Source organism: Carassius carassius, chromosome 20, assembly GCF_963082965.1.
Source record: "Carassius carassius chromosome 20, fCarCar2.1, whole genome shotgun sequence".
Classification (NCBI taxonomy): domain Eukaryota; kingdom Metazoa; phylum Chordata; class Actinopteri; order Cypriniformes; family Cyprinidae; genus Carassius; species Carassius carassius.
This window is the reverse complement of record NC_081774.1, coordinates 27,386,083-27,411,341: the sequence shown is the minus strand read 5'-3', so window position 1 is coordinate 27,411,341 and position 25,259 is coordinate 27,386,083. Positions and strand designations below refer to the sequence as shown.

Genomic DNA, 25,259 nt, shown 5'->3' with positions numbered 1-25,259 from the left:
CTATTTCATGTTGAATTTTGGATGCTGCATGATAAACCAACCAGGCTTCTTAACTAGCTCAACCAGCTTCACCAGAAAGATCATGCTGGTCGACACTGACATGTTGTGTGGACAGATATAGTCGCTGGTAAGAGCTGTGCAGAACCAGCTGCACTAGAACAGTTAATTCAATTATCAAATATCTCTAACACATACAATACATGTATCAATAAAATGTAAATAATACATACAGGGTTTTTTGTTTTTCATGAAGTTTTACAGTTTCTTGCTTGATGACCCATTTGAATCAGAAGAATCTGAGTGTATCAATTTATTCCACAATCCAAATCACAAAAGCACAAATGTGAGTAATCCAAAACAGAAGTCAAAAATCTGGGTAATGAACAGAAAATTGTATAGAAGAATGTATCAGAGAGCAGGTGAAGTTGCTTCTTTGGCTGCTAAAGTCACAGATGTCGCAGATGTCCCATAAAATCTCTATGAAACAAACCTTATAGAATCATGTACTCACAAACATCATATTTTAAGTTAAGTTATTAAAAGTGTTTGTGCTCCAAATCATTTTCTGGAATCAATCAGTTTTGATTCATCCAAAACAAAACAGTTTTTCTGTTCTTATTATGGACCAAGAACAAACAGAAGATTTGAAGAAAGTGCCCTATTTGCAGTTTTTATTATTATTATTATTTATTTGATGGGTTTCTTGGAACTGTGCTTTTCTGGACTTTTATTTGCTGATCCGCACCAGCACGCTCCATGAGTCCTTATGAACCCCAGTTCAGAGCTGAAAAGCAATACAAGCAATATAATAAGACAAAACGCTCCCAAGACACATACTGATTCTCAGTAAAACTATGGGCTGTTTATTTAAATAATAACATTGAACTAGCATTCATTGTGAAGGGAGTGTGTGGGAAAAGAATCAGTTATATGGTAGACATGTATGATTACCATTTATTTGGTCTCCTGAGGGCATCTCTCTCCACTTCTTTATATTCCTGTGCTGTTAAAACGTCTCTGGGCTCTCTGTTCAGCTTCTCTTGGGTTCGATACATGCCACTTTATGGGTTAAACAGGGAAAAGTTAAACATATGTGATATGTTAGTCCAGCGGTACAGTCTTGATCAACTTGAGAACATTATTGTCACGGCAGGGATCCAATGAGGCACGGAGATAGAACCAATTGCAGGTAAGTCATTTATTAAAGGGTAATCCAAAGGGGTAAACAGTCCAGGCAGGGTCAAAACCAGAATATCAAACATAAACAAGACACGAAGACAAGGCAAAGCAAGGCAAGAAGCGACGGACATGAATAACTATAGGACATTAAACAAGGACTCCGTGACTAAGACTCAGACAGACCAGGTATAAATACACAAAAGGATAATGGGGAAACAGGAGACAGGTGGGGAACAATCAATTAACTAAACAAGGAGGAAGGTGACCAAATAAGGAGACAGGAAGTGATAATGTGACAGACACTGTGAGAAAGGGGGACATCTAGTGGAAACCCAGGGACACAACCCAGACACTGTGACAATTATGGAGTGTTTATGGCATGGCATGAGGATGGATTTCACTTACATTAATCATGCAACTTAATTCATCTTAACACATACTTAACCCTGTAATACAGCGTTTAACTTGTCAACATGATCAAACTTTCTCTGGGAATCTTCTACATGTCTTTTATCATCTACATCTACTGTATATGCCTAAATATTCACTGGCTGAAGCAGCTTGAACCTGATTATCCAATTTTTTTAAGAAAAATAATTTTCAAATTTGAGTATCAAATATTTTATTCATCCCTCAATCATCAATGCATGTTTTTACACAATAAAAACTACAGAGCTTTGATCATTTAATTTACATTACAAGCTATCATATATTTCATGTTAATTTTTTGCAATATAAATATCAGCGGCTGCACCAAATTGTTTATTTTTGCTCAGGGACTCTGAATAAAATCGATGTGTTTACTCGATTATGAGTTCCATATTCTTCAATATCATAATCTATTAGCTATAATGATGTAACAGATATGATAATAATAAAAAATAAAAACTCATATGCAAACTTTTTTCAAAAAGGTTAAAAAAAAGTGATGTTACATCACGTTACATTTAAAGTATGCAATTTTTCTGACTTTTATTTGATATGTCCGGCTTTATAGGGTTAAAAGTAAAAAAATTGCTCAGTGTTGCATTTAAAATCTGCAAATCTAATACAAATATAAAACAAATTACACTAAAAATTGAAATGGGCACAACACGTTTCTAAAAGCAATTAGTGTTGCTGGTAGAGGCTGCATTTTGTGCAGCACTTAGTGCAATTAGACTTCATCTCCTTTAGCTGAAGAATCATTTTGGAGTCATTAATTTCATCCAGAAATCCACCTGCTTGTCTCTGTTTCCTAAGCAACCCACAAATAGCTCATGTTGCTACATTACTTCTTTGTTCGCTCCGGCTGGCTGATTAGGAGTTCTTTGTGCAGCAGGACATTTCTCAGGGACTCAGTCTCTCTCTCTTCATCCATTAAGTCTCTTTGAAGGCAACCGTTGGTCCCTCCCGGTGTCTCACAGAAGGCCTTGTGTAGGAGCAGCAGGAGAAATAGATTAGTCCATTGTGTTATTTATTTTTGGTTGTGGTCAGGGATGTGGTTGTAAGCTGGTGTGACCAGATAATTGGATGCATTATATTTGGCCGAATGCAAAATAATTAAAATAACTGAGCGAGCTTACCCATTTCTCTCTAATATCGTCAAAAGCAGTGGGTGGGTCATCCAGACGTAGGAATTCTCTGACTGCCTCACTTCAGTAGAAAGAAAGCAGTGTTACTCTGTTACCTCATGGTTTTCCATTAAAATGTGACATTAGTATATACATACTTTGAGTTCTGCAGATGAAAGAATGCCATACAGGTTTGGATCAACATAAGGGGGAGGGAACCATGACATATAGCGTAATGTAAGTACCTAATTCTCACATCTTTATGAGCAATCAGGTTTTGTAGAAAGTTTTGTAGGCCCAGTTGTCTCTCTTCTAGAAATTCAGCGCTGAAGTTCTTGAACCAACGCTTGGGTGGTAGGGTAAAGTTAAACGAAGGAAACGCCTCCTTCAGCTGAAAACACACACATAAAGAGTCACCCTCATCTAAAAGAAGGAAATTCTAAGAAAAGCTGAGCATGTCTCCATTACTGGACTGTCAGCTGACATGAGTCACCTGTGCCTGACCTTGTCATGTAGTCGAGAAAAGTCTGTGTATCGTCTAAAAATGTGCCAGCTCTCTTCTGGTGCACGCTTCACTAAGATCTTGTAGACCTGAGAAGAGTAAAAAGGGAACATCATGTCCTCTTTATCACTAAAAACAGCCTTTGAATCATTTGCCAACTCTTTCCATGTGATTCTTAAAGGGATAGTTCCCCTAAAAATGACAATTCTATCATTTACTCACCTTCAAGACTTTTGTTCATCTTCGAAACAAGAATAAATGTCTTTATAATGAAACTGACAATTCAAAACGTTATTAAAAATGACATAAAAGTATTCCAGTTCAGTGATTTAAACCAAGTATTCTGAAGAGACATGAAAATTTGTAAATGCAGATTAAACAGATTTAGTTTAGGTTTTTATTCACATATAAACAACTGATTAACGCACATTGACACATATGGATCATATTTACAATGTTTTTATAAGCTTAAAGTTTCAGTTACATGAACTTCCAATGGACAGACAGAAATCTCTCAGGTTTCATAAATAATATCATAATTTGTGTTCTGAATTTAAGGTTCCGGAACGACATGAGGCCGAGTTCATTTTTGGGTGAACAATGCCTTTTTATTTAGGTTTGTTTGAAACAAAGACACAAAATGACTTTAGAAGACACTTGTATGATGCGTTTATGATGCTTTTGTTTCCTTTTAAAGTGTGAAGCTCCACTTTCCATTTTCTTTAAATGCAAGTATAATAATATTATTAATATTGTGTTTCACGCAGAATAAACAAAGACATGCGGGTTTGGAACAACATGAGGGAAAGGAAACGATGATAGAGTTCCCACTTTGGAGAGAAATATGGCCATTGAGGGCTAGACATTTTAAATATGAACAACAGACAACCGAATATAAATTCATGACAGCAGAGTGAAAAGAACTAGTAAATCCTTACTGTAAACTTGGTTTTTTCCTCCATGACCTTATATCCAAGCAAGGTGACCTTGAGTGTCCTTTCTTCACTGCGTTCTCTGCAAAATCCATTGCTGTAATACTCCATCGCGTTCCCTCTCCTTACAACATCCGGACTGAGGTTCTGGTAAAACATGCTGGATCTTCTGCAATGGACCTGGTGAAGAGAAAAGAGTCATATGTTAGCTGAAGTTGACTGAATGTCATCTTCTGCATTCCTCACTATTAAGAGAAGTGAATCAGGTCACAAATGAGACACAACCAAACCACACCTTCTCAATTTTAAAGTCATTTGTATTTGCACGGTACGATAAATGTGGATCTACAAAAACCTTGCATTAAAATTACAATGTTTTCACCCCTTTATTTCAAATTAGCTACATTTTATTACAGTTATATGAAACAGTGTTGCAGAATCATGTAGCATCTGAGTTTTGGTCTGAGAAAAACGATGACAAATTATTAAGGCATTTTGTGATGTAGTTAGGCATTTAATTAATGAAAAATTAAAACCACGGTCCATTCTTCCTCAATGCTGTTTAATGACCATTAGAGTTCCCAAATCACTGCCTTTGTTTTGCATATTATTATTAGGTGTGACAAATAGTGAACACATCACTGCTTTGCTCCTTCAGGACATCCTGCTGCAGGAGTCAGTGCTAGGCGCTAGATGGCGCCATTGGCACAATTCCTTTTTAAAAATGTATTTGAATCAGTCTATAAATAAACGAGAAATCTCCATTGTGTTACATCATTTATTCTGCAGTTCATTACTGTATTTAATGATAATCTAGCCATATTGTTTATGATATGTTAGCTATTGAAAGTCAGTGTCTGGTATGAATATGGACTGGCATATGTAGCAATAAAATATCTAGAAATCAGTCGAAATTGTATCTCAGTATTTTCTAGAATGCAGTACATACTTGATTTTGCTAAATGTATTATAATTGTAATGTAGTTTTGGTTGTGTGTTTGTGTATGTAGGCATAACAGACAGAAACATCTGCATTTCATTCTGCATAAATATGAACTATAAAATATCTCAGCAGTTTCAGTCTTACAATAACTTTTCTTAATCTCATTGGGTTTTTTTTTCAGTTCCGTCTTTATAAATAATGTGTGTAATATTACATTGCACAAATGATATTCAGAATATTTGTTTTTCACATAAAGCATTGTTTTTAGACGATTTTAATAATTAATGCTATTGCTAAATGATATCAAGAATAATTAAACAATATCACAAGCAAGAATGTGTTTTCTGATTAGTTTACATCGCAACTGAAATTCAGAAAAAGTCACAACTGTGCAATATTGCTTTTATAACAACAGTATAACATTATAATAATAATGATGATGATGTAAAAGCTATTATTGAGTAAGACACAGTATTAGACATACTATTTCCAGTTACTTAGTTTTGCTGAACCAGTAAAACAGTTCTAAACAAAGCCAAGGTAAGTGTTTTGGTTCAAAAACATTTTACGTTGTGCTTCTTTGAAAGTGTGTTCACATCCTGATAGCAATCAATAAGTTAAGTGATCTACTTACATGTTTATTTATATCGTCTATGGAAGGCGTAGGACCATAAAATGTTTGTCCAGTCATATTTCTGGGTCCGAGGGTTATGATAGGCCATCTTAACTGCCTAACTGCAGAGTTTTCGAGTAACATCCAGTGGCACTGAATCAGTGCTGACAGTCGCTTGTCGCCATCTACTGTCGAAATCATGCAATTAGAAAAAAAACAAAAAACAGACTGCATGGATAAAAATAAATTTTAAAAAACTTGAAAAGCAGTGACATTAAGTTTTATAGCTGGGTGTTTCAAATCTCATATTGTAAGATTGGCATTCTTTCTTCCACAATATATATATATATATATATATATATATATATATATATATATATATATATATATATATATATATATATAATACCAAATAACTTACTCCTGTACACTGCATTTCCAGTACTATCCTTGGTTGTTTTTGGCACTATAATCACCATTAACAGAATGAGCAATAATGTAACTCAGATACTTCCTCTGCCACTTTGCCAAGAGCAAAAACACTTCCTGTTACCACGAAAATCATCTCCATCCTCTGCATGACAGCTAGTTATCATCACTGAACCCAGAACTATAGCCAAAGTAGATTACATGAGGAAGGAATTTTTCTATTACAAGTCGGCATACATTTCTTTGAGTTTCTGTTTTTGTATATATAACAGGCAGGATGCAGTGCCATATTAGTGTGAGTGAGGAAAAATCTCTTGGGAATTCCCTTTTACATCATACTGGAATAACCCAGGAAGCCTGCATGGGCCAAAAACGTACGCACACGTCAGACCGACGTCTTTGACCATTTTAAACAGTTCAAAGAAATTCAAAATCGTGGACGATTAAACACTATACATAGCCTAACTATATTATATTTAACTGAACTGTTATAAACATACAAATAAATGAACAAACACGCTAGCAGTCGAAACTGTGTATCGTGTATAAAATTTCACAGCAAAGGTCCAGTTAATGATATTTTCAGTTTGAAAAGTTATGAGTTATGTGTAAAAGTTATTATACGCTTAATAACAACAAAAATAATTATATACAAAAAAGCTGTTCACACGTCACAGTCTTCAGGTCTGGTGAATGTTCCCCCCCCAAAAAATATATTTTTAATAAAATTAAAAGGTGGAACCCGTCGACAACTGGAAGCTGAAGTCAAAGTCGTCGTGTGATCGGCGTTGTTGTTGTTTTTTTTCCCTACCTGTGTTCCGAGAAATCCCGCCCCCTACGACAGGATTTGCTGCACGGGTTTATAAGTCGTCTACGATTGGCTAGTTGAGATGTCATTCATCTATCCCCATGTCAAGGGCGGGACTACACGGGTGGTTACATACACACACACACACACAAAACAAAACGTTGCTGTTTTAGTCCGACCCACTCATTCACGCACCTGCGAAATATTTACCGAGCGCTCAGCCACCACCACCACTACGCCTCGTAATCGATAAATGTCAAACTGCTGTGATTTTATTTGATTTTGGCGGTCATTTGCAGTTTGTTTTATGGCATGATATAAAATGCGTTGTTCGGATTGGGGGCGTGTCTCCAAGCGCGATCCGTAGGAAACATTCCTTTTCCAGGGATATTTTTATTACATAAATTAGTAACGTTGATCCCCTAACCGCCTGTCTCTTGGTAGTGTGGATTAGACCGCATTCACAACATGTGAGTTCGTTATTGTCTCTATCTGTGAGGGTTTTAAGCAGTAGCAGCGCGCTTTCAGTTCTCCTTTCCACTGAAGCTGAACGGGCCCCGTCTCGTCTCATAATATTCTCAAACATGGAGCACACCGGCTGCGTCAACATCTGCAGTCTCACCAGCACCTTACCGGTGATCCCATACCGGAAACTGACGGACCTGCACTACATCAGTAAAGGAGGCTTCGGGACCGTGTTCAGGGCGCAGCACAGCGACTGGCGCACCAAGGTGGCGATCAAGTGCTTGAAACTGGATTCACCGGTTGGTGAGAGGTGAGTTTTCTTCCTTATTCGCTTAAATGCACGATGATTGCTGGGCTTTTATGCGCTCTGATGGTTTATGTCTGGTATGGCCACAAATGCTGGTTGTTGCAGGTTTTTAGAAAGGTCACTGATCTGAACTACTATGCAGCACTTACGTACATACATTAAGTATGCGGTCAAACAGTTTGCTTTAAAGGTACTGTATGTTCGAGACGACGTTTGAATGTGGTGGGCCACGAGCTATTTTGGGACAAACGCTGTCTGTTTTGTGATAATAAGCACCGAGTTACAGCTGAGAAGTTTCTAAGATCATGAAAAACCTGGAAATGTCATGGGATGTCATTTCCAGATCTGAAAAAGACATGTAAAGAAGTGAAAAAAATAAATAAAAATGAAAATATTTAAATGAAAACTTAAGGTAATAGTTCACTTGAAGATGTCATCTTTTACTTGTGTATTTGTATTTTATAATTTTTTCTTCTGTTGAGCACTAAAGGATAATTTAAAGACAATAGCTGTATCATAACGTTTATCTATGTTTTTAGAGATTTTATTTTTCCAGAATCATCCTAAATTGGATAATTAATGTTACAAGTGGGGCAAATGAGCATCTATGTTGGCCTCTATCTCTCAGTGATAGTTTGTCATCATTTTTAACTCATTTAGGACTTTTGTTCATCATCGAAACACAAATAACATTGTGAAGAAATTGTAAAAGTTATCCATATGAATCCAATTTTATTAACTTTTTTTTAAAATGCAAGAGTTTTGGGTGACGTTAAGCTGGTTTCATTGAAAATCTGTTAATTTGTGTTTTCGAAAGATGAACAAAAGTCTGGGAGGTGAGAAATGATGCTAATGATGATAATATTGTGTATGTTAATATTTACCGTAATATACTTTGAATATACTCTTTAGCCTTTAAAAAGGAAACTGAAGCACCATAAAAGTATCCTAATTTATGAACTGTTCCAATATGTCAAGATTTTAACTGAACGAAGTTCATGGCAGAATGGATAATGCAAGGCATAAATGAACAGTTTGTGTAAATTAATTGGTCAAAAACTGTGGGAAACCTGGCAGTTAATAACTTATACTGCATTTCATGATATTGTCTGACAGAGAAGCCCATTCATCTTTTTTCAGGGAGAGGAACTGTTTATTGAAGGAAGCTGAGGTGCTTCACAAAGCTCGATTTAACCACATCATCCAGATCTTTGGGGTTTGTAATGAGCCCGAGTTCTTCTGCATTGTGACCGAGTACATGACCAATGGATCACTGGACGAGCTCCTGCATGAGGTATGAATGTACAAACAGCATTCCTTTTACATGACATACTTCATTTAGTCTGGTAGTATTAGTGTAACAGTTCACTTTGAGTTTGAGTAAAGCGCAGTTTCACTTTCTGCTTTAGGGCATAAAGGTTTTTGAATCTTGACTTCTTCCGTTACAGAAAGATATGTACCCAGCGGTGGCCTGGCCATTGAGGCTGCGTATTCTTTATGAGATCGCTTTAGGAGTAAACTTCCTTCACAACATGACACCACCCCTTCTGCACCATGACCTTAAAACTCAGAACATCCTGATGGATGGGGAGTACCATGTTAAGGTCTGCTTGAAGATGTCTCTGTACCCCATTTTATTACACTTTCACATGTGTTTGGATGCATTTGTAGATCTAGTTTCCTGGAACTTACAAATGAAAGCAGTTACTGAAGTATTTGAATGTAAATACTCATACTTTTGAATTATGCCTTAACATGTCATCACTTATATGGATTTGGAAAGAAAACATTACTGTTCATTATTTTGTCTCTGGTAGGTCTGTAAACCTTTATACTACTTTAAAGGGATAGTTAGCCCCAAAATGAAAGTTTCACCATAATTTACTCACTGTAATGTAAATTCAACCTTACTTTGACTGTGAATTGACTTAATTCTGTGAAACAGGATATATTTTCAATAATGTACGGGTCACTCTTTAACTTAGGGCTGGAGCTCTAAAGCTTCAGAAATGACACATGCACCATAAAAGTATCATGGAAGTGCTGTAATTCAAGTTTTTTAAAGCCATAGAATTGCTTTGCATGAGGAGTTGACTGACATTTTTTTTAGTTGTTGTTCACTAAAAAGTCTTGAATTGCAGCCTTTAAAATGTATGTCTTCTTTTATTGTGATTGGAAATGCTAGCACAACATTTTGTCTGTTGTTTTGCAAAACAGTAAAAAAAAACAAGGGTTGGAAATGGTGGTGAATGTAGTACAGTGGTGCCATTTTTGTATCTTGACAGACACCATTGAAAACCTTTTTTTTTTTTAATTCAACCATTAATTAGCATATATTTTGAAAGTATGTAATATATTTGGTCACACTTCAGTTTGGGGACCAATTCTCTCTATTTAGTGACCATTAACTATCATTTTTGCTTCTGTAAACTCTAATAAGCAACTTGATAATAGTGCATCTAATGTGCATCTTATATATCTGTGTTTGTGAATAGATCGCTGATTTTGGCTTATCTAAATGGCGCCAGCTCTCGATCACTAAAGGGTCCAGCTCCAAACCTGCCGAAATGGGAGGCACGGTCATCTATATGCCACCTGAGGAGTACGAACCTTCCAAAAACCGCAGAGCTGATGTCAAATATGACATGTACAGGTCAGTTTCTGTAGATTTGATAAAGCTTCCAGTTTTGACCGGATGGAGGAACTTCTTGTTTTGCAAATTATTTCAACTATTTGCTTTTAATGTACTGCTCTCTCTCAGTTCCTGTATTTTCTTGAGGGGGCATCCCCTTAAAACGTTTAGATGTCCTTATTGCACCATGGCCCGAGTCTATTGCTGACTCAGCAAAATTCCTGTCAGATGAGGGAAATGTCAGAAAAATTTAAAGGGGTCATCAGATGCAGCACGCACTTTTACAGGTTGTTTGAACTGAAATGTGTGTTGGCAGTGTGTGTTCACCCATCCAACCTTTAATGTTTAAGATCCACCCAGTGTTTTATTTTTATTTTTTCTCGTTAAATAATTTCCCCTTTCTCAAATCGACCAATCTCAGATGCCTGTCTTCATGAGATCACACAGACATGCCCCTCCCACAATAGTTTGATTGACAGAAGTGTTTCAGCACAGACTGGACTGGTGTTTTACCTCAGACCCGCCCTGAGTGAACTGTTATCAGTTTCACCACAGGAGCAGGATGTCTCCCAAGCGATTGAGGTGTTTTGTTGTTGGATGTTATAATGAACATAGCACTCGTCATTTACTTCTGATATCTGAGCCGCTCAAGACACAGTGGATACATTTGTTTCTGAAGGGAATGCGCCCTTGATCTAATTAGCAAGTTTCGCAATGAATGCGGCTAAAGTAAACAGTGGCTCAGAGAGTAGCTTGAAAGAAATGGGTGGGGTCAGCAGACCTTATTAACATTTAAAGTGGCATGCAAGAAAACAGATTGCTCTGAAAAGAGCTGTTTTTGAGGGGGTAAAAAATTTTTTTTTTTTTTTTTTCAGTACCATTGAGAAATTTTAACTAAACTATGTTACAGACTTTTCATTAAGACCCTAAAGAATCATATCAACTTGGCATCCGATGTCTCCTTTATAAAGTGTTTTCCAGGCCTGGAAAAAAAATGAAACATTTTTTCTAGTTATTCTTTCCTCTAAAATATATTTTATCGTCTAGAAATCTATAAAATCCTTATCCAAGGCACAAGTGAAAAGTCATGGAAATTCATTGATTAACAGATGTGCAAACTCTTTGATTGGGAGGGAGGAATATAGCAGGACAGGATATTGGAAATTATAAAATACTTTCCTAATTTTTCAGGACAAAGAGAGAGGCTGGGAAACATAATTTTTTTTTTAACAGTTTCTGGGTTTAATCATAGCTCACCAAAACTACCCATTAAAGAGGCCTTTATTTTGTCCTTAACTGCTATGGTCAAAAAAAGGGAAGTGGTTTAGAAACTAAATGTCAACCTGCCAGCGTCCCTGAGGTTTTGAGATCTTAGTCAGAGGGCATGTTGAAATTATTACACAGATAGGACAGTGTGTGTTTTATCTCCAAAGGGGGATTGCCAGATGTGGATGCAGCAGTGAAACCGTTCTCTCATCTGTTCTGTGCTTCCTTTTTCAGTTACGCCATCATCATGTGGGAAGTGCTTTCAAGACGGATACCGTATGAAGGTAGGGTCCATCATGAATTAGAGAAAAATGTATGTGTCTATGTGAGTCACATAGTTCACAAGTCTTATGTTACATTCTGAAAAATGTTACACTCTTGAAAAAAGTGAACAAAGCATTCTTTTCAATCAGATCTTTTCTGTGAATCTAGTGAACTGGTTTAAAAAAACGTTCATGAATCTGATTATCAGTTCTCTGAGAATTTTCTTAATAAAGCACAAATATATAAATGTTTACAGTTCGATTGTATGACATTTTTATCAACAGTCAAATGAAAAGTCTTTTCAAAGCATTTTAATAAAACATGCTAAAACTTCAGCCAAGATACGTAGGGTCATTTTAGATTTATTCATGTTTGATACTAATTATATTTGGGGTTTAAATTACTTTGATTTAAGAGCCGATTCTTCTCTTTGTGTGTTTTAAGACAACAAAGCATATTTCCTAATTTGTGCATCACTGTGCTTGTGGTGAAGATGTTTAATATTGACATATGTAACAATGGGACTATTTTGTATCATGAAAACTAATATCAGTCTTTGACATGGATGAAATACTGTACTACAATACTCTGAGTTTTCTCTGCTTATTTTATTCAGTATAACACGTATAGGACAAACAGCAACAACTAAAACTGTAAAAAAAAAAAAAAAACCTTCAAATAAAATAAATATTAACTAAAGAAAAAGAAAAAAAAAAAAACATAATCTGATTTTATTTCAGCTAGTTGACAAGGCAAAGCGGTCACTCTTTAGTTTGGGGGCCGATTCTCTCTGGTAACTAACTATTAACAAAGATTCCACCACAGTAAACTCCTTTGCTGCTTATTTATAATTAGTTAGGTGTTTGTTAAAGGGGTCCTAGTATGCTCTTTTAGAATGTCTTGGATTTTATTTTGGGGGTGTACTAGAACAGACTCTTATACTAGGCTGTTCAAAAACACATTATTTTTCACATATTTTATATTATTACAACATCTCTCTCCCTAGTCTGGCATGAACGGCTCAAATAGTTCCTGTATCAAATGGAGGCCCGCCTTCTGAATTACTAGATGTGCTGTGATTGGTTAGCCGTCCCAGTGTGTGTTGTGATTGGCAGCTCTCTGCGCCTGGTCAGGAAATGTCTTGCCCTTACCACAGTTGCTTGAGAGCTTCAGTGTAAATATTGCCAGAAAAACAAATCAGTTTGAGCGCGATTTAAACCCAGATGATTGTAACCAGTCTAAGTTCATCTGTCTTGGGAAAGCTAGCGTGTCTCCGACATAGTGATAAAACACTCGTTGCCTTCTCTGGTGCAGCTTAACTTAGTCTCAGCCTCAGACGTCACTCCCATGATGAATATGTGATAAATAAGTGGAAACACATCAGGAGTGTCGAAGTCGTCATTGGATTGGTTGAATTCTATAGGATTTCCGGGAGACGTGTGGGTTGAGTTCGTTAACGTTCTGTCTGGAAACAAAGATACTGTGGCGCCAAACCCGAGTGCTTATCAGGATCAAATAAATGCTGGATTTTGTGAAATATTAAAATTTTGCAGCATAGAATCTTTAAAATATGAGTTTTTCACACCGGTCTGTTATTGTTGTGACATTTCCATGCCCCGAAACGTGCCGCTAAATGAAACGAACTGTGATTGTTTGTTTGACATGTCGGTCACATGGCCTCATGGGCGGGCCTTGGCCAATGAAAGCTGCCATGGCTTCCAGACCTTCAGCCGTCAGTATTTGTGATATCAAAAATCACGGAAAATTTGCGTTGTAGTCCACATGAGTCGTTCGTTATAGTTTTTGAAAAGTGATTTCTGCTAAATAAAATATTTCCTTTGAAGTGGACTTTGAGCTTTGTTACTTTGCAGATCTTTTTTTATGCTTAAACAGCAATATTACAGACTAACTAAAGTTGAAAAAGTGAAAAAGCATGATAGGACCCCTTTAAATTTAGGTATGTGGTGGATTAAGGGATCTAGAATATGCTCATGCAGAAAAAGGTATTAATATGAGCTTTATAAGTGCTAATAAACTGCTAATGTGCTAGTAACAAGCATGCTAATAAGCAATTAGTTAATTTTGAGAGTTGGTCCCTAAACTAAAGTGTAACTGGCAAAATTTCTCATTTTCATTTAGTTTAACTTGATGTACTAAAATGACTAAAACTAAAACGAAACTATTGTTTTTTTTTATATATAAAAAATGTAAAAAAGTACAACAAAATTAGTAAAACTTCAACTAAAATATAAAAATAAAAACTAATTCAAAACGTTGATAAACTATACTAGTATTTGAAACTAACACAGCAACCAGTGAAGTCAGAATCAACACTAAGCCCATTTTGCTGTGTCATGTTTTTGATACAAAAAAAAACGATGACACAGATTTTCTCTCATTGACACTTCCTCCTCCATTTCATAAACTGCAGCAGCGCGTCTTTCCAGGCAACATTCCTCAGTTCTCTAACGCTTTCCTCTTGTTCTCTCTGTGAGCAGAGGCCACCAATCCCATGCAGATCATGTTCAGCGTTCTCCGTGGATCGCGACCCGACACGGGCCTGGACAGTCTGTCAGCAGACATCCCCAGCCGAGAGACCCTCATTAACCTCATGACCTGCGGCTGGACCACCAACCCAGATGAACGGCCCTCCTTTCTCAGTGAGTTTCAGCCCACACCCAAACTTTGACCTTTCCCCTGCTTTTCGCAATCCCTCTGAACTGGTTTGCTTCATGCTGACAATCCAATCCAATTATTTTAAATGTCTAACCACAATTCAGTCATTGGTTTTTACTGGCATCTTATTTTCATCTAATGATAAAATTTGGTGTTACAGACAAGTAGAAATGTTGAGTCATTATAAGTTTTCTCTTATAAAAACCCTGCATCAGTTCAGGGCAATGAGGAAATGGCTGTGAACGAACAGAGAGCAGTGAGGTCATCGTCATGTGTCATTCATCTAGAATTAACCAGATAAGGCTTAATAAATCAGGAATTAAAGCAAACTGTGTGAAAGTCTAATATCTAAATGTAGGCTTTGATGACTTTTTGAACATACCCCATTAACAATACACAATTATATTTCATAGTTAGCAGTAGGCTATGTTGAGGAAGATCTTTTTTAATATGAAAGTAGTAAAAAAAAAAAACATCTAAACGGCACACAAGTCCACCTGAAATGGTGATTTGGGATACACATCATGTCAGCTCTGATATGGTTAGCAGTTGAGTGGTGCGGTGATGATGTTCTTGTTTTTGTAGGCCAACCCGGAAGTTAGCATCACCCTTGTACCCTTGACAAAAACCCAATATGATTTTCCATTGGATTTTGGATTATTGTGGAAATTAAACTGTGGGATGAACAGAAGTTTATAATTCTTACACATCATAATCGTCACAAATGAACACAGCTTTTCTGAATGTTAAAATTTTAATTAAAATTAAATGAAAAATAAAATGTATGCATTTAGCAGACGCTTTTTATCCAAAGCGACTTACACTGCATTCAAGCTACCAATTTTCTCCTAACATGTGTTCCCTGGGATGTAGAAGTCTTAACACAATCAACCAATTGTCTGTGAATAAATTACATGATTACCACCAAGCTACTGACAGTTTTTTCAGTTTTTATTAAAAAAAAAAAAAAAACATTTTCCCATTTCCAAGTGATTATAAACGCAGTGGCTATTGAGTAGATGAGTTTACCTGTCCCGGAAAACCTCTATAGTCCCATTTAGCTACTTCAAGACAAGTAAATGCTTGACAAGTAAATCACTGATTACTGAGGTGTTTTATTTTGTAAAATAAAACGGAAGCATAACTTAAGCTTTTGTTAACCACAGACCTTATTTCAGGCATTTAACCAAAAACCTATTAAAAAAGTGCATCATCTTGCATCACTGTATTGATTAAATCATAAAGGTGAATATTTGTAAGATAAAAAGTAAAACACTTACTAAAAAGATGAAATATCAAATAAATAAATAATAAATATTTTATGTGTTTAGCTGCTTGTCATGTAACCATTAGGCAACAATCAGGGAACTATAAACATGTGAATGTGTATTTTTTATGGCATTATTTTATTGACAAATGTCGAGAGTGCATTGTTGTAGCGCAAAAGCACATTAATATAATCATATATACGCTGCTTTCACCCATAGAGAGTGTGCGCACTTCACTACAATAATGCGGACTGCAGCTTTGAATTATTTTGTAGGTTAATAGCTGCTTTGATTGTCATGTTTGTACAGATTGTCTTATTGAACTGGAACCCATGATGAGAAGATTTGATGAGATTGATTTCTTGGAAGCAGTGTTGGAAGTCAAACGAAGTAAGGTGAGTCTTTAAGGGTTAGACTGACATTAAAATAGACCTTAAAATTTATTTGATTGCATCTTCTAGCTCTTAGGTAAAAAAACAACAACAAAAAAAACTTTTTATGTATCATAATTTTTCATGCATTCCTTCCCTCAGTATATGAAGCCATCAAGCTGTTGCTCATCGACTCAAAAAATTCAGGAAAAGATTGTGAAGGAACAAAATGTCCCTTGGCCAGTAAGTTACATTTTTTATTTATATATAAATCCTGGGTTGTTCTGGTTTGTTGATGATTCAGTTTTTAAGTAGAGATAAGAGCAGTCTGGTGATCAGGCTTAATTTGTTCATGTTGCATGACAGGACAACAGTTCAACATCTGGATCAGGATCCTGCTCTTCCCAGGAAGCAGAAATGTCCCATCCGGGCTTCCTTACCATATCAACTCCCTCTCAAGGCAAGGATTCATTTCTTCTAAAAGTGATAGATCACCCCCAAAATGAAATTCTTCCATCATTTACTCATGGAAATACATTGCTGAATGGAAATAAATTCACAATTGGGCTTTTCACACTTGAAATAGTAAACCATGTGTCATAAAAAGAATCCTTGGTCATTTTGATTACATTTTTCATACTTTAACTGGGTATAACTATTAATCCTGTGTTTTCATAAACTGATGTTTCAGTCTGTACATTCCTAAACTCTGGGTTAACATTCTTATTTGGATATTAGTGGCCATGGACCACAAAACCAGTCATAAGGGTCACTTCTGTGAAATTTGAGATTTTTACATCATACATTAAAGCTGAATAAATATGCCTCCCATTGATATGTGGTTTGTTTGGATAGGACAATATTTGAATATGATTTTTACTTAATGTCCAAGTGATTTTTGACATAAAAGAAAAATCAATAATTTTGACCCATACAGTGTATTGTTGGCTATTGCCACAAATATACCCATGCTACCCATGACTGGTTTTGTGGTCTCAGTGTCATTGATTGGTTGAATGAACGTACATAAATGATTTAGCATTGCAAATCCTTGTATTATATATTGCTGTATCAGGGCTCGACATTAACGCTTGTCCGGGACAAGTGGATTTTGTGAAGGGGCTAGTGAAAGAGAATTTTACTTGCCCGACCGGACAAGTAACCTGATCAAAATTTTAATAACAAACAATAACTAGGGCAGCACTGAAACATTGGCGAGAATGGTTCTGATTTTATTACTTTGAGTGTAAACGGTGACTAATAACGGATAATGTATTGACAGTATCAAGGTCACGTCAGTTGAGGCACGTGCAGCCTGACTCACGGAGATATCAGCAGCACTATAAGAACAACACACACACACAAAGAAACAAACATGAACAAACATACTGCGGTAGAAAAAATATAAATATTCTATATATAATATGCAACATCATATTTAACCAGGAGTGAGATTTTCCTACTTTTCAGCTTAATTGCAAATGTGATATTGATTTGATACAACTTTAGTTAAATAAACAAGTACCGTATTTTCCGGACACTTTTTTCATAGTTTGGCTGGTCCTGCGACTTATAGTCAGGTGCGACTTATCAAAATTAATTTGTCATGAACCGAGAGAAATGAATCAAGAGAAAACATTACCGTCTACAGCCGTGAGAGGGCGCTCTAATGCTGCTCATTGCTCCTGTAGTCTACACTGAAAACATAGAGCGCCCTCTCGCAGCTGGAGACGGTAATGTTTTTTCTTAGTTCTTGGTTCTAAATAAATGCGACTTAATAGTCCAGTGCGACTTCTTATATATGTTTTTTTCCTCGTCATGACGTATTTTTGGACTGATGCAACTTATACTTAGGTGCGACTTATAGTCTGAAAAATACGGTAATATTAACTGACTTGCATAACAGACACATTATGGACAGTTTTTGCTCCATTTCACTAACAAAAATAGTTCTAAGCAAAGCCACAGCAGAACAGTCGCACATCTCAGACCAACACACAACAGTCTTTCGTTACAAAATGATTCATTTATTGAATGAATCAGCCGTTTGAACAAATCAGTTGAATCAATGATTCACTCATTAAGAGAGTGACTTGTCACCACCTACTTACTGGTGGTTTAATTTCATATTTAAAAGTATCATTGCATTTTTCCAACATTTCATATTTGTATGTCAAAAAAGTAAAACATTAACCTAATAACATGATTTATGCATTTGGACAGATGGAGTTTGTTGAAACCAATTTCATTTGAATAGTAACAACCATATAGTGTCTTATTATTCTAACTTAATGTATGGATCACATGTAAGAATTCAAGGTAAATGGAGACATGTACATTTAATCAGTTTAGGTATATATCGTCCTTCATAAAGTTAAAAAGTGTAACAGTAATCAATTTAAGGCAAATATAAAAAATATACTGATTAAAGTAATTCCCGATAGAGCACTGATGAGACTGCTTCAGAATAAATTACATTTGTGTAAAAAAAAAAAAAACAGTTTTTTCCCCTGGACAAGTAACTTTTTTTATTTACTCGGACAAGTGAATGATTGATTTACTTTGAGCTCATGTCAAAGCTTAATGTCAAGCCCTGCGTATGATATTTTCCTGAAAGGGCTATAAAGGTCTCTTCTTCACTCCAGTTCAAGTGTTTTTCATCACCATTTGTCATTTTCCCCCTTAAACGTAATTAAATTACTTATCCACTGATAAAGTAAAGTAAGGGATTACTATTCATTTTTAGGTAATTTAATTAGTTACTTTTAAAGTTCGTGTTACATGCTGTAAAAAAATTCTAAGGTTTACAGGTATTTCAAGATCTAGCCTAATTAGCGATTTAAATAATTAAGTTACTTATTGAGTAACTAAATTACTTTTTTAAGCAGAGTAATTAGTAATTTAAATACAACATTGATGATGTAATTGTAATTAATTACTTTTGAAAGTAACTTACCCAACACTGATCATAATGTTGTAACACTACATTGTTTTGCACTATATACGTTTTTGCAACACAATGCAAACAGGAGCAAACTCCAGAGTGGAGTTTAATAACAAACTAGGACATCATGAATGTTCCTATCGATTGACAATAACCCAGGGTTAAGCGTTATGTGAAAATCCCCGAGTAAACAATGAAAAAATGTTGGGGTAATGTAATCACATGCACCTAATCTATTCATCTCATTTCCATCTGCCATCTTTTAACTGGCTTGTTTATTGGTGCTGTTCTACATCAGCAGGTGTGTCAGGTGCTCAGGCTGGTCCACCGGCATCATTAATTTCCCTTCCACTTGATCCTCCAAAGCCTCTTGTGGACCACTACTCTCGGAACAACCTCAGTCCCGAATACCAGACGGCGCAGCCTGTGTCCGACATCAGCATACCTTTTAAACCGCGTGCGCCTCAGAGTGAAATCGACCTGGCTCTTGCCATACAACCCCTCACACTGCAGCCACACCCACAAGGTAACCATCCCCGTTACCCAAACCTTGAACAGGGTCGAAGCATGTATAAAATAAATTGCTATCAGATTTTCTCTTGACTGTCATCTATATACAATGAATAAACTCCATGAAATTAGTCCCAATGTTGAAAAAAAATACATTTTCTAACCGATGAGACCAGATTGTTTATACCCACTGAGTAGTTTTTTAATATATGGGGAATATCCTCCAACATGTTCTCTTCGATGAATCCCTTTATCCATTAAGCATGTTTTATTAGATTGTGCTGGTTTTAACTCTTTGAGAGAACTTTTTTTGATTCCGTAAACACTTTTGAAGAGATTGACCCAAAATGATAATTCTGTAATTAATTACTCGCCCTCATATCGTTCCAAACGCGTAAGCCTTTTGATCATCTTCGGAACACAAATTAAGATATTTTTGATCAAGGATAGCAAGGATACTCGATCAAGGCACAGAAACATAGCGTGGACATTTATAAAATAGTCCATGTGACATCAATGGTTTTAACCATAATTTTACGAAGCTACGAGAATAATTTCTGTTCGCAACGAAAACCATAATTACATATTTATTTAGCAATTATTCCACCCAGAGTTGTCATCTTCTCCCATTTTGGAGAGTACCCCAGAATGTAATCGGCGCTGTTTACTACAATCTACTGAATGTAAACAACGCGGATTACGATGATTTAAAAATTATGGTTCGTAAAATTACAGTTGAACCTCTGATGTCACATGGACTGTTTTACCGATGTCCTTGCTACGTTTCTGTGCGTTGATCATGATAGTATCCTAGCTGTCTATGGAGGATCATAGAGCTCTCAGATTGCATCAAAAATATCTTGTGTTCCAAAGATGAACAAAGGTCTTACGTACTTAATTTTGGGTGAACTAACCCATGAAGCCAAATACAGTTTTGTAGTTTTTAGCAAAAATAAATTATAAAAACATGATATAATTCAGACAAAATATTTCTTGCCATGAAAATAGCCGCAGAAGCTGGAATGGCATTAAACACAAACAAACATAACTCTTGACTGTTCTTGCAGATTTTGTCACAGCATCGGACACTCAAGGGCCGGCGACTCGCTGGATTGCTGCCCGAAGGGAGGAAATCGTGCGGCAGATGACGGAGGCATGTCTCAATCAGAGTTTAGACGCTCTGTTGTCCCGTGAGCTGCTGATGCGCGAGGACTATGAACTGGTTGTGAACCAGCCCACGCGTACCGCCAAAGTGCGGAAGCTTCTGGACACTTGCGAGCGGCATAGCGAGGACTTCTGCCGCGTGGTGGTGCGGAAGCTCCAGGACAACAAACAGATGGGCCTGCATCCCTATCCTGACCTCTGCACCACCAGCCCTCCGCCGCCACCTTATACAGCCCCCAGTGCCCCCTTCCTCTCCAACTCCTTCAACAACATACGAAACTTCTGACCTTCTCCCAGCTCCCAATCACTGCTCCTGAACCGGAGCTCTGTGAGTCCTTCTTTCAGTTAAGGATGGTTCCTATTCACATGCTCTTACATTTGTTTGTGCTGCTTGGCCAAAACTTTGTGTGCCTGGACAAGTGCTTTTGCCCCTGTGGTTAAGGTGTTGGTGCCTAGTACACACTTTTTATGGTATCAACTTGAACACATCGTACAAGGCCGACTTTGGTGAAATAATCACTCGGCTTGTGTTGGACGTAATGCCAAAATCCTTGATGAAAGGGACGAAAATTTAAGCAGTACGGCAGTTTGACCTTGTCACGTTTAAACCTTTATTCCAGCCATCAAAAGAATCTGGTTGCTGCTACTTGGAAAGCAGTGAAACGCCTAAGCAATCGATCCTGCACTTTTTTCATGCCAGGGAACTTGGTAAAATAGAAGACTTGTGGTAAAGTTATGAGTGAAAACAAACCTTCCTGTAATGCGAAGTAACGTCCATATTACTGCACAGTTACATGTCTGAACTTGATGAAAATTCATGTGAATCGTTGGTTTCGTTCTTCCTTGTTTCCCACAGTGGCTGTTCATTGTTTCGCTTTGTGTTGAATGTGGTGTTAGGGTTGGTGGACAGATGCAGACCTTAGTCAGGGTAGATACAGTTAATGTATGGGTTGAAAGTTTCATTGTATTCAGTGGGCTCAGTCAACAAATATTTCTTGAGAATTAGACATTATCTTGAACATTACTTTTTGAACAGATATGTTGCATACTGTGTATCATGGCCCTTTTTCATTTGTATCACTTTAAATAAGAAATTTAAAAAATAAAGTCCATTGGCACACCAGTGGTTTAATGGTTTGGCCATGCAGAGATAGTTCACCCCAAGACACCCTCATGTCTTTTCAAACCTATTTGACTTTCTTTTGAAGAATGTTTTATCAGTGGGGTCCAGTGTCCATTGGTTTTGGACCCCGTTGACTTATTGTACAAAAACAGTCTTCAGAAGAAAGAAACAACAAAGTGGCAAAAGGTTAGTTTTGACATGTTTGGATTTTTGTGGTCTTTTGACAAATTTGTAAAATTATTATTATTATTATTATTATTATTATTATTATTATTTGCCGAACTGGCAGTGACAGACTCAACAAATCAAGCTCTTTGCCTGACTGTTTTTTCCATTGATCCAATCAGATGTCATTCTTTCCTTGCTGACTACTGTAGCATCCTCTTCATAAGCAATATTACACAACACATTTTATGAAGCAGAATCAATCCAGGCTGAATAGGGTAGCACAGTGGGGTCTATAATGATGGAGTTTACACAAACTGGCTGAAGTCAACTTTACTTACAAGCCTTTTCTTTTTTTCTTTTTTTGTTGTTCTCAAATGGCATTTCAGTCAAGTATGGAATCCCGTTTCTGCCACTGAACAAAAAATAAATAAAGGCATCTTTTTTACATCTTTCGATTCTGACCTTTTTCTCACAGAATTGTGAGAGATAATCTCACAATTGCAAGTTACAAAGTTAGAATTGTGAGAACTCACAGTTCAGGCTTTTTTCTTAGAATTGCGTGATTTAAACTCACAATTGCAAGGTCAGAAAAAGTCAGAATTGTGAGAAACTTATAACTTAGTTTATATCCCACAAATGTGACTATAATGTGCAATTCTGAGAACATATCAGGCTTTTTTCCCCTCAAAATTAGGACTTTATAACTGCAATATCTCACAATTCTCAGAAGAAAGTCGGCATTGCGAGTTTGTCATGCAATCCTGAGAAAAAAAGTCAGAATTGTGAGATAAAACAGTTGAATGCAGCCCAGGGTTGTTCACACTTCAGCTTAGATAAGTGTCTTGGATAAGTTCTTTCTTAGTAAGTATTGTGCCATCTACAGTATGTAGCCTAGTTTGACTCCAGATGTAGCAGCAGACAGAGGATAGTTTACAGAACTTTTAATACATAAAAGCATGAAGCAACTGTATTGAATATACTGATGTTTACATCACATCTGGATAGATTTTAAGAAATGCTACTAGCAACACGCTTTTATCAAGGAACAAATAGACAACACAAGTGCTTCTGTTTACACAACCGTCACCCATTTAGACCAGCAGTTTTTTGCCATGTTGTTCGAAGTTTTGATTTCCAATGTTAATTATGCTTCCTATGTTTTAAGTTTGAAGTTCTTTAGAAACGAAACCAAAGGGAATGCCTGAAGCTAGCACTGAAAATATCGGCTCTACTGATCTTTAAGCAGAACACAAACTGGAATTCATAATGCTGAATTAAATTTGTGCTGATGCTTTGATCTTTTTTGCTTGACCGATGAGCAAGTCATGTACTAGATTAAATGAAACATTTGAGAAGTGTTTTGCTATGTTTTCTCTTTTGTGTGTATGTGTGTGTGTGTGTGTGTGTGTTTTCAGGCATTGAATTCCTGTGCCGGTGGGTATTGCATGTGTCTGTGCTATAGCCTTCCCGTCTGTGCAAACAGACATTGTTTTAGAGGCCTTATATCATTACAGAGGTGATGTATTTTCCTTAGATTGATTACGTGAGTCCTCTGAATGCCCTGAAATTGTTTTATGTTTCCTTCTCTAAATCAGTCAGGCTGTAGTTTTGGATTTAATTTCGTTGCGTGTAGGAAACCCATCTTGCTGTTAGTGTTTGATGTTATTGACTGGTTATCAATGCAAGAATCTGATTTTTTGTTATTATTTAATTTTTTTGAGCAGAAAGGAACGGCCTTTTTATTACAGATTTTTATGTTGGCTGTCCAGGGTTTGGGACCATTTACAATATAAAGAGTATTTGCTGTCTGTTATAGTTTTGTATTTATTTATAGAGTTTCTTTGTGATCATTTACATGCATCGTAAGTAGTTTGTAACGTTATGTATATAGTTTTGAAAATATCACTTGCTTTAGATTATTCAGAGGCTGAATATACTTTAGCACTCATCTCAGCAATATATCAGACAAATACTGAATTGCCAAGTGGGCTTGTTATGTCTGGATGCAGAAAATGTTGCATTTTTGTTCCTATCACATTTTAATTGATGCAGGCAATGACTACAATTGATATAAATGTTCTTTTTTTGTATTGCCTTGAAGCTCTTAGACGTAAGATCTAAATGGCTTGTCATCTAATATAAAATGAAAATAATGTATAGCACATGTAGCAGTGTACAAGTAGCATACATCTGTGCTCTGGTACTGTGTGAGGAACTTCCACAAATCTGGTCAACTTTGAAGTGTTATTAAAATGTGTAGAATTTCCTGAATGTGTGGGGTTTCTTGTTTTTGTGTTGCCTGAAAGTATATTCTGAACTCTTCTATTCCTGCACTGTTTACATGAGAGTTGGTACTAATCTGGATTGAGTAACGTGACCATGAATGGGGTACTTGAACTAATTAAAGTTTTCTCTGAACTTGGCCGATTTAAAGTCAGGATATGGTGTCACACCACAGGACATGGTTTTCAGAGGCAAAATGTATCAAGTTCCTATGTTTTCAGAAATGTATGGATGAAAAATGATTGCCATTTAGTAATATAGGCAATAATAAAATTATGCCGAGGGTATTTATTAACATTTTTATGCTTTACTTTTTCATTTATAAAAGTTGTAATTTGTTGAACCATGCTTGTGACTGTCACATCATAGGACAGTTTTGAGATTTGGCTCAAAAATGTAAAAAATCTAATAACACTGCAGCTTTTATAACAACAGGTCCATGTAGGACAAAGAAATGTTTAACCATTTACTGCATTTTACATAACCACTATTAATTCTATTCATTTTTATCTTGTGGGACAGAGACACGTCAACAACCCATATGTATATGTATATATACACTCACCTAAAGGATTATTAGGAACACCTGTTCAATTTCTCATTAATGCAATTATCTAATTAACCAATCACATGGCAGTGGCTTCAATACATTTATGGGTGTGGTCCTGGCCAAGACAATCTCCTGAACTCAAAACTGAATGTCAGAACGGGAAAGAAAGGTGAATTTAGATAAGCAATTTTGAGCGTGGCATGGTTGTTTGGTGCCAGACGGGCCGGTCTGAGTATTTCACAATCTGCTCAGTTACTGGGATTTTCACGCACAAACATTTCTAGGGCTTACAAAGAATGGTGTGAAAAG

General features: G+C 36.4%; 2 protein-coding genes across 4 annotated transcripts; one reads left to right on the top strand and one right to left on the bottom strand.

Moving 5' to 3' along the window:
• Positions 1–293: 293 nt before the first annotated feature.
• Positions 294–7,104, bottom strand: LOC132096763 (sorting nexin-16-like). 3 transcript variants are annotated; one of them, XM_059502355.1, is made up of 8 exons: positions 6,963–7,104; positions 4,173–4,335; positions 3,237–3,323; positions 2,891–3,123; positions 2,745–2,814; positions 2,454–2,590; positions 952–1,059; positions 294–784 (listed from the first exon to the last, which is right to left on the bottom strand). In XM_059502355.1, exons 1-8 carry the CDS (start codon positions 7,046–7,048, stop codon positions 688–690), a joined length of 981 nt encoding a protein of 326 aa, XP_059358338.1. In that variant the 5' UTR covers positions 7,049–7,104; the 3' UTR covers positions 294–687. The 3 variants fall into 3 exon arrangements, with proteins under 3 accessions (XP_059358338.1, XP_059358339.1, XP_059358340.1); XM_059502356.1 differs by having other exon boundaries at positions 2,978–3,123; XM_059502357.1 differs by lacking the exon at positions 6,963–7,104 and adding an exon at positions 5,744–5,866.
• ripk2 (receptor-interacting serine-threonine kinase 2) lies at positions 7,096–21,988 on the top strand. Its single transcript, XM_059502358.1, has 11 exons — positions 7,096–7,734; positions 8,872–9,025; positions 9,180–9,335; positions 10,227–10,384; positions 11,864–11,913; positions 14,392–14,553; positions 16,147–16,232; positions 16,371–16,451; positions 16,575–16,668; positions 19,454–19,678; positions 20,730–21,988. The coding sequence occupies exons 1-11, from the start codon at positions 7,544–7,546 to the stop codon at positions 21,110–21,112; spliced, it is 1,740 nt and encodes a 579-aa protein (XP_059358341.1). The 5' UTR covers positions 7,096–7,543; the 3' UTR covers positions 21,113–21,988.
• Positions 21,989–25,259: the final 3,271 nt, after the last annotated feature.

What these genes read in the sequence shown, in the direction of transcription:
- LOC132096763 (XM_059502355.1), bottom strand. Translation starts at nt 7,048, where the DNA reads ATGACATCTCAACTAGCCAATCGTAGACGACTTATAAACCCGTGCAGC. An exon ending in TTTCTCGACTACATGACAAG is followed by an intron (nt 3,124 to 3,236) that starts GTCAGGCACAGG and finishes GTGTGTTTTCAG; the next exon opens with CTGAAGGAGGCGTTTCCTTC. An exon ending in ACGATATTAGAGAGAAATGG is followed by an intron (nt 2,591 to 2,744) that starts GTAAGCTCGCTC and finishes CTCCTACACAAG; the next exon opens with GCCTTCTGTGAGACACCGGG.
- ripk2 (XM_059502358.1), top strand. Translation starts at nt 7,544, where the DNA reads ATGGAGCACACCGGCTGCGTCAACATCTGCAGTCTCACCAGCACCTTA. An exon ending in TGGACGAGCTCCTGCATGAG is followed by an intron (nt 9,026 to 9,179) that starts GTATGAATGTAC and finishes CTTCCGTTACAG; the next exon opens with AAAGATATGTACCCAGCGGT. An exon ending in GTCAAATATGACATGTACAG is followed by an intron (nt 10,385 to 11,863) that starts GTCAGTTTCTGT and finishes TTCCTTTTTCAG; the next exon opens with TTACGCCATCATCATGTGGG.